The following is an 11490-nucleotide window of genomic DNA, read 5'->3' as shown; positions in this document are numbered from 1 at the left end:
TTTCTGAGTTCGAGGCCAGCCTGGTCTACAAAGTGAGTTCCAGGACTGCCAGGGCTATACAGAGAAACCCTGTCTCGAAAAACCAAAAAAAAAAACAAAAACTTGAGATCCTTGTCTTTAAAATAAAAGTAGGGCCACTAAGCCGGAGGTCCTGAGTGTACTAACAAGGACCCACCTGGTAAAGAGACCCGATTCCTAAGTTTGTCCTCTAACCACAAGCGTCCCATGATGTTATCCCCCTACTCACCGAGTGTTTGCCTGCATGCATGTTAATACGCATGCGCTTCGAAAGCAGCATGTGCTTTTTAACTGCTGAGCTTTTAACTCCATCCCAAATAAGTATAATTTTAAAAAGGTTCTTTTTAAGAAAAAAAACGTGCTACACAATGCAGTACAAGCCTTTAATCCCAGTACTAGGTAAACAGGTCTCTTGAATTTAAGGCTAGCCTGGCCGGGCGCGGTGCCATACGCCTTTAATCCCAGCATTGGGGAGACCGAGGCAAGCGGATTTCTGACAGCCTGGTCTACAGAGTGAGTTCCTGGACAGAGTGAGGGAGTACTACATAGAGAAACCCTGTTCAGGCTTTGTAGACTAGACTGGCCTCTAAACTCAAGAGATCCTCCTGCCTCTGCCTTCCCCAAGTGCTGGGATTAGAGGCGTGGGCCACCACACCTGGATAAAATAAGGCATTTCAATGTAAAAATCATTTTTTAGCCCCCAGATGATACAAACACAAGTAGCAGAGCTAGTTTTGGCTTACAGGTCATTAGCTCAACTAAAGCCTGAAAAAGAGCTAAGCATGGCAGACACCATCTCTAAAATACGAAGAAAAAAAAAAAAAAGAGGGTGGGGTAGAGGTTTGAGTCCAGAAAAGGAAGTGAGGTTGAAAACTGGCAAGCTGAGAGCCTCTACAGGGAACTCAAGCAGGTCTCAGCCCCAGGCCCCTACTTGCTCCTTTGCATACAGAGCTACGAGGCCTTACGTGCACAAAAGCGTAACTCTGAACACATTACGAACCATTCACTTTATTGTTTTGTGGTAAGACACAGAACTCTGACCATGCAGCCTTCCTCAAGGAGCTGCCACAGCTTTTAGCAGGTTACCAGGTGAGCGTGGAAACCAAACAAGGAAGGCAATGCATGGTACCCGTTTCTCACCGGGCTAGCCATGTGCTCTTCCCACCCCTTCCCTCACTGCCAATGGTCACATCCTACAGCTTTATAATCCACTCCCTTGGCCCAGGAATCTCTCTGCTCTTTACTTCCTGCGGTGATAGAGATCACACTTGATCTATGAATGCTAAGCAAGCACACTATCACCCAGCTATGCCTCCCTGCCTCCTGGCTAGTCTGTATCAGTAACATAGTCAAGGTACTAATAGTGAGTCCAGGGGACCAACTTGAACAGGACATAATTATTCCTGTGTACCGACTTCAAGACAAAATGGTCCTGCTCAGAGCCCTCCCGCCTCCCTGTGCTGTCTCCTGCTGCTGCTCCAGGTGCCCAGGAGAGATCCAGTGTACCTACTTCACACCAGGGTTCATAGGTCATCTCCATTTCCTTGACCAGTGACTCAACCATGCAGGTACTTACCAGCCTGTCCTTGATGTTAAAAAGAATCAAATACATCCATGAACTTGTCAATATACAACAGTCAAATTGTTGCAAATGTCTGTCAGAAAAGCTTACTTCGAAATTAAAACTAAAAGTACTGTAAACATGTAGCAGTAACAGCTGCACGGCATTCACACACTCGAGAATCCTGCCTGCCAATTAGTAGGATACTGCACCAAGAACGGTAATTTTATCCCCCAAAGTTGGTAGATCCACGCTGGCTTCTGGAAGCTTGGTGCCGAGCCCAGTGGATGAAGATGAGCACAGAGTATGCTTAGCAGACAATCATCACAAGACTTATGTCACTGCCCAGCAGGGCTCTCACATAGAGAATCCTCCAGCAGGGAAAATTATCACCACGTGACGTTTTGCTTTGCCTTAGGCAACAGCTAAGACTTTAATCTGTGGAAGTCATCTCTGAAAACCACAACAAAAATCTGTATGACATGATTTAATATAAAATATACAAATCTTTCAGTATGAAGACCCACAGAACAGGAAGGCAATTGACAACTGAATGGGTTTCTTTTTAAAAAAATCCTTTTTGTCCTTGATATTCAGGGCTCAAAACCCATACTGTCCAGAAAAAGGAGCCTGAGAGGACTGCAGGCTGACACACCTCAGGACCTGCTCCACACTGTCCTTGTCACAACTGTCTCCTAACACGGAGTTTCTGGGCCCACTGGAGTTGAGTGCCAGTCTCCCAACATCACCCTTCCTTTGCCAAAGATGACCACATGTCACTCGCTGTCGAATTTGACGGAATTGACCTGGACAGAGATGGAGCCTCCCCGGTAGCTGCCTCGCTTCTTCTTCGTTTTTTCATGCCGGAAGGACTTGCCTTTGGTGAACTTCAGAACCTGATTGGCTCGCTCCCCCCAGTCTCCAGCTGCACCTCGCTGGTAAAAAAAAAAAAAAAAAGAGGTTATTACACAGAAGACAATCCAATGCCCTGCCACCTTCTTTATTGCCCCTTCAAAGCAGTCTGAATCCATGAGGTTCCAGCAACCTGAACCAAAAAAACTGACCTTCCCTCCAGGGTCCCAAGGGTGGCAAACAGCTCTCACCTTGGCATCAAAGGAATTGTCTGCCACTCGAGAGTCCACCTCAATCTCCTCCTCCCTCACCCTTCGGAAAGGGGAAGACGCCCTTCTTTCTCCCTAGAGAAGAAGGAAGTAAACGTTAAATTGGTGATCTAACAGCTCATCTTAAAAGCATGCGCTATCAGGCTAGACTGAGCAGTCAATGGTCTCAGGAGTCTAAAGGACAACGTAGCCAACGTGCCTTCTTCCTTTTTGGAAACGTATTGGGGGTCTGGAGCTTAGCTTTCTTAGCTTGAGGAGTTGTTGCTTCATCTGCGCTCTCATTCTGCTTCCGTTTTTTGCCTGAACCTACAAAAAAAAAGCCAGACTCAGGAGCCAGGCCTCCCGGGAAGCTCCACCAGCACTCAGGAGATAACTGTCTCCCTGTCCACCTCCCTCCCTGAGGACATCCCAGGACTACAGACAAAACCCAGGGGATGGGATGACTCCACAGATACATGCCTGGCTTGGTCCCAGCTGCCTTTTTCTTCTCTCCTGTTTCCTCCTCCTCACTTTCCTTGGCTGCTTTTCCATTCAGAGAAGCTGGAGTGCCATTGGCCTTGCTTGCCTGTATTTTAGGGGTAGTAGCTTTGGGCTTCTTTTTCTCTTCTTCACTGGAATCTTCACTGGAGCTGGAGCTGCTGCTGCTGCTGCTGCTCTCAGCCTCTGCTTTCTTCCCAGGGGCTGGTGTAGAAACGGCTCCACCTGCTGCCTTCTTCTTAGCTGGGGGCTTAGCAGTCTTCTCCTCTTCACTGCTGGAACTCTCTGAGTCAGAGCTGCTGTCCCCAGCAGCCTGAGGGGCCTGTTTGCCGGGTGCTGCTTTAGTGGGTGCTGCTTTAGCGGTCACCTTGGCCTTGGGGGTTGTGGCACTTTTCTTGGTGGCCTCCTCCTCCTCCTCACTGGAGCTGCTTTCCTCCTCACTGGAGGTGCTGTCAGCCTTCCTGCTCTGAGGTTTCTGGCTATTGCCTGCAGGTTGCTTAGGAGTTGTCACTGCCTTTGCTGCAGATGGCTTGGGAATGACAGCTGGCTTACTTAAGGGACTCTTGGTTGTACTGACTGGCTTGGCAGGAGCTTCATCCTCAGAACTGTCAGAATCTAGAGAGAGGAGACAGAATGAACAGCTCCCCAAATCAAACTCAGGGGAGCCCTGTAAGAGCAGCCCAAGGCAGTGAGTACCCCAGCAGCCCAAAGCTCTGGGCAGCATTACCCGAGCTGTCTGAAGAGCTTTCTGCTTTCTTCTTCACTGGAGCTGCTTTGGCAGGTGTCTTAGAGACGACCGTCTTAGCTGGAGGTTTTTTCTCTTCCTCAGAACTTGAATCTGAGGAGAAATTGTGACATTAGGATGGGTCCAGAAATGCAAGCCAACCAGGGCGGCACTGGAAGAGTGTAACAATGCCTGCAGTATTTCCTCTTTCCTCAGTCACAACACAGATACAGCGTCTCTCTCCTTTTCCTCATCCTTCCCCGTGACTCACCAGAATCGTCACTGCTGTCGTCACTGCTGTCTGCAGGCTGAGTCTGCGCAGCAGCTTTCTTGGGAGTTTGGGCTCCCGGGGACTTCTTTGGTAAAGGAACAGAGGGTGGTGGAACTGAACTGTAGGGACCTGTTAAAAGTTTTGAAACACACATTTCGGAGATACTGTGGTTCACACCTATAATTCTGAAACTCATCAGACTAAGTAGGAAGACTGCTGTGAATTTGAGGCCATGAGATACAGAGGGAAAATATTTTAAATAAGCAATAAAATAAAATAGGCCTGGGGGTGGTATTCCCCTTTAATCCCAGCTCTCAGAGAGAAGCAGAAGCATATAGATCTGAGTTCAAACCCAGCCAGGTATACAAAGTAAGTTCGCCGACAGTCGTAAGACCATGTTTCTCAGTAAGAGACAAATACACACTGGGCCCGAGGATGCATCTCCTCAGGCCAGAACCTGCCGAGCATGCACCAAACCCTGGGCTTAATCGCTAGCATCAGTAAAGAAAGGAAGGACTTAAGTTCTCTGACTCTGCCTATCGGGAACGGGCATACTCCTTTTCTGCAGAATGTCATTTCCAACAGTGGCTCACTTCTGTGTCTATGTTGCATGAGGTACTGTGGCTTCCTTCCCTCCTGTTCTTCTGAAAGCAGCTAGTTGCTGTGTGTGCACTAGGACTCAGTTTATAGACACCGATGCCCCTGTCCAATCACCTGCTTTTTTCTTTATGGGTTTTTTCTGCTCCTCCTCCTCCTCGCTGGAAGACTCCTCACTGCTAGAACTCTTCTGGGTAGGGGTGGCTGCTACTTTCACTGGTGCCTTGGCCACGACTGGCTTTTTTGGTGCAGTCTTCATTGGAGAGAAAATTAACATTAGAGGAAAACACCTTCCCAAACAATCCTGACAGAGGAAACACATACCCCCTGAAGCCCCTTAATTGCATCCCTGCTACAAAGTTACAGCCCTAACCTTCTTGGGAGGTGCAGCTGCCTTCTTCTCTTCCTCTGAGTCATCGCTGCTGCTGCTACTACTACTGCTGCTGCTGCTGGCGGCTGCTTTACCATTGGCGGCTGCTTTACCATTGGCTACCTTAGGCTGTGCTTTCGCTGGTATACCTGAGAAACAAAAGCAATACTAAACAAGTTGGGAAACTTCCAAAAAAAAAAAAAAAAAAAAAAAAAAAAAGACAAACGCCTTTAATCTCAGCACTTGGGAGGCAGAGAGGCAGGCGGATTTCTGAGTTCGAGGCCANAGAGGCAGGCGGATTTCTGAGTTCGAGGCCAGCCTGGTCTACAGAGTAAGTTCCAGGACAGCCAGGGCTACACAGAGAAACCCTGTCTCGAAAAAACAAAAACAGAATGGATGTCCTTGTATATCCACGGCCTTACTTTTCCCCCTAAAACTTTGAGACAGGGTCTGGGGAAACTTTCCAGGCTTAGCTGGGCATGGTGGTGCACAAATGCCTTTAATCCCAGCAGTTTGGGAGGCAAAGGTGTTCGTGGAGAGGTGAGTGGATCTCTGAGTTTGAGGCCAGCCTGGGAGATCCAGGACAGCCAAGGGCTAGCAAAACCCTGTTTCAAACAAATCCCAGGCGTATGGTTTAGTTCTGTCTCACCCATCAGGGTAGGGCAGGGATCACAGGCTTCGACAGCCATGCCTGGCTAAGGGGAAGTGATGAGTTCTGCAGCTCAGCAACCATACCTGGTTTGGCTACAGCTTTAGTCTGAGCTTTAGCTGCCGCAGCTGCCTTTGGCTTCTGGGTCTGTGGTGTTTCTTCCTCTGAGCTGGAGTCCGAGTCCGACTCCGAATCAGAGCTCTCTGCCTTCTTCGCAGGAGGTGTGACTGCTTTGGCTTGTGGCTTAGCTGCCTTCTGCTAAAACAAGAGAACAAAGATGGTGGCAAACGCCTGTAATCCCAGCATGTGGGAGGAAAAGAACTGAGTCTAAGGCCAGCCTGCTCAACACAAAAGTTCCAGGGCAGCCAGTGCTGCACAGAGAAACTCTGTCTCAAACAAAACACACATAAGACAATGAGCAAGAGCTGAGTGCTCTAAAGACCCTAAAATGCTTTTTTTGTTGTTGTTGTTGTTTTCCTTTTTGAGACAGCCTGGGCTGTCCTAGAACTTGCTCTGTAGATCAGGCTGGCCTGGAAGCTTTATCCTTTTAGGAGTCCACTGAAAGGGCAAGAAAAACTCAAAGATACAATATATGAATATCGAAACCGAGTCCAACTGCTTGATAAAACAGTTCCTAATATCAACAGCTCCCAGGAAAACACTTGTATTGTCTGGGCCCTGCACAGAATCCTGAGAGAACACGAAGTCCCTGGGTAGAGGAGAAGCCTGTCTACACTTGAATCACATCATCCAAGAGACCTCAACTTCAGGCCCCCCCCCCCCTTCCACATCCCCAGAATTCATGCAATGTAGAGCAGCCCCCACCGCCGACCGTGTTTCATTTCTTCACTACTCCTCTGAGGCCCTCCTTACAATCAAGGCTACAAACCTGGACAGGCTTTTTCTTTTTGTCCTCTTCCTCTTCCTCACTGGATTCTTCACTACTGCTGCTCTCTGAAGCTTTGGCTGCTGCCTTCCCAGCATGCTGAGGCACACTTGCTCGCTTGACAGGTGCCGCTGAGTAGAAGTAGTGTAGGTACCCATGAGAAGTCACCCTCAGGCAGGTGCCAGGCAGTCTCCCCTCCCCTTCTCCCCTACCCCTCACACAGTCTTACCAGCCTTCTGTGTGGGAAGTCCCTGGGCTTTGTCCTCGTCCTCGCTGCTGTCCTCACTGCTGTCACTGGATGAAGTCTCTTTCTTAGCCTTCTTGGTCACTGGTCCATTTGACTGTAACTTCACCTTTGGGGCTTTGGTGGACCTGCTGATGCAGAGTAGGCTGACCTCTGAGGGATCAGGACCTTCTCAAACTAAGGAACACAGCCCATCCCAGCCCACCTAGGGGAGAACCCAGCCCAAGTGCACCAGGGAAAGCTTACTTGAGCCAGAAGCTATAGATGTCCAAGAGGGATGAGGCATTGGCGTCCTGCTGTGTCTGTAAGAAAGGAGGCATGGCTAAGGAAGCAGTATGCTCCTCTGGGTCAGATTCTGTTACTCCTTGATCAAATGTAATCTGTCTGCCAGGCATGGTCCCAGCACTTCAAAGAAAGAGGCTGGCAGATCAGTGAGTTCAAGGCCCACCTGGACTACATACAGAGTTCCAGGACAAGCAGGTGGATTTCTGAGTTCGAGGCCAGCCTGGTCTACAGAGTGAGTTCCAGGACAGCCAAGGCTATAAAGGGAAACACTGTCTCGAAAAACCAAAACCAAAACAAAACAAAAAGAACCAACACTTTATAGCATATCCCTGTGCCTTTCCATATTTTTCAAAGTCTTAGAAAAGTTGCAACAATTAATAACCGAGTGTCAGCTGAGGGCTGGAGAGACAGCTAAGTCGTTGAGAGAGCGTGTGACTCTTCCAGAGGAGCTGAGGTCATTACCAGCACCCAGAACAGGAGACGCAAAAGTACCTGTTAACTCTAGAGACAGAGCTTCTGACATCTCTGGCCTCATAATTTCTAACTGTTCACTTTTTTTTTCCTAATTAAATGACTTTTAAAGGCAGAAAGGCAGGGCTGGATAGGTGGCTCAGTGGTTAAGAGCACTGTCTACTTCTTCAGAAGGAAGACCCAGGTTCAACTCCCAGTACTCACATGGCAGCTCTCAGACAGACATGCAGGCAAAACACAAATGTGCAGAATAAACTGCAAGCAAACAAAGGTGCTAGGTACGGTGGCGCACGCCTTTATCTCTAGCACGAGGGAAGGAGAGGCAAGCAGATCTGAGTTTAAGCCAGCTTGGTCTACATAGTGAGTTCAAGGACAGCCAGAACAACATATAGAGACCCTGCCTTAAGGAGGGAGGGAGGGTGCCAAGCAGTGGTGGTGTACACCTTTAATCCTATCACTTGGAAGGCAGAGGCAGGCGAGTTCAAGGCCAGCCTGGTCTACAGAGTAAGTTCCAGGACAGCCAGGGCTACACAGAGAAACCCTAATAGGAGGAAGGGAAGAAGAGTAATAGCAGGCACTGGCTTGAGGATCGATCAATTCAGAGCGGATGGGGTTGGGGGGGCGGGGAGGATGATGTATTACCAGGTCACATGTCAGGCTGCCCCGGCTGAAAGAACTCCCTTAGTATGAGACTGACCTGATCTTTCCTTTTGTGGCAAGAAAAATCCCCTTGTTGTATTTGGCTACAAAGAAGTAACCCATCTCAAAAGATCTGGTGGCCTGTAACCCAAGAGTCCCAGGATCAAAGGCCTACACAGGTCTACAGCTTTCCAAGGTGTTTCCATGAACACTACAGCTTTTCTTTCATTTTTTTTTCCCCTTATTTATGTGAGTACATCTTTGCTGTCTTCAGACACACTAGAAGAAAGGGCATCTGATCCCATTACAGATGGTTGTGAGCCACCATGTGGTTGCTGGGAATTGAACTCAGGACCTCTGGAAGAGCAGTCAGTGCTCTTAACTGCTGAGCCATCTCTCCAGCCCCCGCTATAGCTTTTCTTAAGGTGCCGACTAAACATTTTTATTTTGCTCTTACATAACAGTTGTCACTCATCCCAAGTTCTCGTGTGCCTACAATGGGGTTACTACTCTGTGCATTTTTCTCTCAGGGAGTCTCATTCACTCAAAAGCTGTAAATTGGGCTGAGCGTGGTGATATACACCTTTAATCCCAGCACTTGGTAGACAGACTGAGCTGAGTTCAAGGCCAGTATGGTATACAAAGTGTGCTGCAGGGCAGTAGGGACTACACATGGCATCCTGCAATGTTCAGGCACGCATTAGCATGAGGAGGCTGTGACAAGAGGTACCGAAGTTCATATCCATCCTCCACTACACAAGGACTACATAAACTTTGTCTCAAACAAAAGGCTGCCGGGATCATACATGCAGAAAGCCGCAGAGCCTGGCCTAACATCACTACCTGGAGCTCCAAGCTCAGTGCCAACATGACACAGGCGGACGCTCACACCTCCTAGAGTATACTGAAAGCCACCCTATCACGGCACTCATTCATTTTCTTCTTTTTAAAAAAATAAGTAAATACAATATGAAGTCCTAGCTATCATTACTTCGCAATTTATCCCTGCACTCACTCATCGTCTTTTGTAAAAATGAACAAGTGTATAAATAAAATCCAAGCCTTCATTACTAAAAACGTATCTTTGAGTCTCAGGTAAAACTGCAATCAAGGGTAAGTCAAAAAGTTCGGAAGAACCACGCACCGCCAACCCAATGCTCCCGGAGGGATCTAGGGCCACATGTCCTGGGTCACGAGGGACCCATGCCTGTCACCGCTGCAAAAACTCACCAAGTAAAAGCCGTAATACTCGGAGCTAGTCAGACATAGTGGAAGGAGACACCGAGACCTCCAGCCTGAGGAAGGTCCGCAGAGAGGCTGGGCAGACAACGGACTGACAGACCCCAGCCCTCGCCTCCTTAACTTCTAAAGCCGCCAAGGCCTAGATTAGCTCGGAGAGTCGTCCCACCCCGGCCCGCAGACCAAACCAAGGACTTACAGCGCCGGTCGCTTTTGCAAATTTACTGGCCACCTCCGAGAGTTGGCTATCCCGCAGAAATCTGAGCACAAGGGGATAAAGGTCGCTGGGAACCACGCGGCGCAAGCCGGTATCCGCCATGCTCCGGGTAAAACGCGTCACTACCGTTGCGCACGCGGCACGACTTAAGAACACCAAAGCACAGCCCGGGTCGGGGGCGGGCCCAGTGTCGTCATCAAGTCGCGCGCGACGCGCAGCGGAAAAGAGTGGCGCCCACGAGGCCGCGCTCCCTCCGCCCCGGAGGCGAGACCCAAGCTAAATCTACAAGTTCCTTCCGGTCCCACAGGCGTCATCATCCTGCGGAGGGCGGAGCCCACGAGCCGCCCACTAAGGAGGCGGAGCTTTACGTCAGAGGCCACGCTCCTGTCCGAGGCGGGAAAAGTTGCAAATTCCCGCGCATTACCTTTGCTGAATGGGCTTCTTCCTACTGTAGATTTCCAAGCCCTGGCTGCTACTCAGACCTCACAGAACTGAATGGACTAACAATAATGGATGCACTGGAGAACTCGAGGCTCTTTCAACCCTTCTAGAGGCGTCACCTACCGCTCAAACTCCCACCGACAATGGCTTCCTCCCTTCCTTCACACCCAGTTAAGTCCTTCAGGATACCACCCAGCCCCAGACTCAAATCAGAGGATCCTAAAAGTTGTGGTGACAAGGTGTTGGTACCCCACATTGTCAGTCATAGCTAGCTTACAAGACAGTTTTCCTTCCCATCTACAATTCGGAGAACAGGAACACCGGACCATCCCAGGGAAAGGATCAAGAAACTCGATAATCCTTTCTTCCTGAAGTCAGAAGTCACACTGAATTCGGAAAACTCCATATCAGCTACTGTCCAGGTCAGGAAGCAATAAAGATGCACCTCCTTTGAATACCTTTTTTACTTTCCTCAAAACAGGCGCTCCTCCTAAAAGGACCTGTTATCCTATTTCCCAGAGGAGGTGCTTCTATGCATACACAATCGATTTTTTTGGTTTGGGTTGGGTTTGTTTTTTTTTTTTCCGAGACAGGGTTTCTCCGTATAGCAGCCCTGGCTGTCTTGGAACTCATTTTGTGTACCAGGCTGGCCTGGAACTCAGAAATCCACCTGCCTCTGTCTCCGGAGTGCTGGGATTAAAGGCGTGTGCCACCACGCTCGACCTCACAATCTTTTTTTTTTTTTAAATACACACCCCCCCAGGCTGTGGTGGCGCACGCCTTTAATCCCAGCACTCTGGAGGCAGAGGCAGGTGGATTTCTGAGTTCGATTTCTTTTTCTTTTTCTTTTTTTCCAAGACAGAGTTTCTCCGTGTAGCCCTGGCTGTCCTGGAACTCACTTTGTAGACCAGGCTGGCCTCGAACTCAGAAATCCGCCTGCCTCTGCCTCCCGAGTGCTGGGATTAAAGGCGCGCGCCAACACACCCGGAGGCAAATGATTTTAAACCCAGAGTTGAGAGGCAAAAATAGCAGATGTCTGAGAAAGGGAGAAGATAAGGAGAGGGGGGGGGGTTGGAGAGAGAGAAGGAGGTGGAAGAGTTTGACATAGTAACCAGGCCACGGTGGCACACACTTTTTTTTTCTTTTTTTTTTAATTTTTAATATTTTTATTACATATTTTCCTCAATTACATTTCCAATGCTATCCCAAAAGTCCCCCATACCTCCCCACTTCCCTACCCACCCATTCCCACTCCCCTGGCCCTGGCATTCCCCTATACT

General features: G+C 49.0%; 1 protein-coding gene across 4 annotated transcripts; it reads right to left on the bottom strand.

The window, feature by feature from the left end:
- Positions 1 to 2051: 2051 nt before the first annotated feature.
- Positions 2052 to 10054, bottom strand: Nolc1 (nucleolar and coiled-body phosphoprotein 1). Of its 4 annotated transcripts, none has more exons than XM_021152130.2 (13): positions 9752 to 10054; positions 7165 to 7220; positions 6904 to 7049; positions 6678 to 6805; positions 5875 to 6046; positions 5143 to 5288; positions 4887 to 5022; positions 4173 to 4301; positions 3905 to 4015; positions 3160 to 3792; positions 2900 to 3006; positions 2683 to 2775; positions 2052 to 2514 (listed from the first exon to the last, which is right to left on the bottom strand). In XM_021152130.2, exons 1-13 carry the CDS (start codon positions 9869 to 9871, stop codon positions 2356 to 2358), a joined length of 2136 nt encoding a protein of 711 aa, XP_021007789.1. In that variant the 5' UTR covers positions 9872 to 10054; the 3' UTR covers positions 2052 to 2355. The 4 variants fall into 4 exon arrangements, with proteins under 4 accessions (XP_021007789.1, XP_021007792.1, XP_021007791.1 ...); XM_021152133.2 differs by having other exon boundaries at positions 5875 to 6043; XM_021152132.2 differs by having other exon boundaries at positions 6904 to 7046.
- Between the last annotated feature and the right edge of the window lie 1436 nt (positions 10055 to 11490).

This window comes from Mus caroli, chromosome 19 (genome assembly GCF_900094665.2).
Source record: "Mus caroli chromosome 19, CAROLI_EIJ_v1.1, whole genome shotgun sequence".
Lineage (NCBI taxonomy): Eukaryota > Metazoa > Chordata > Mammalia > Rodentia > Muridae > Mus > Mus caroli.
The sequence above is the reverse complement of the archived record's forward strand: the minus strand, read 5'-3'. Positions and strand labels throughout refer to the sequence as shown.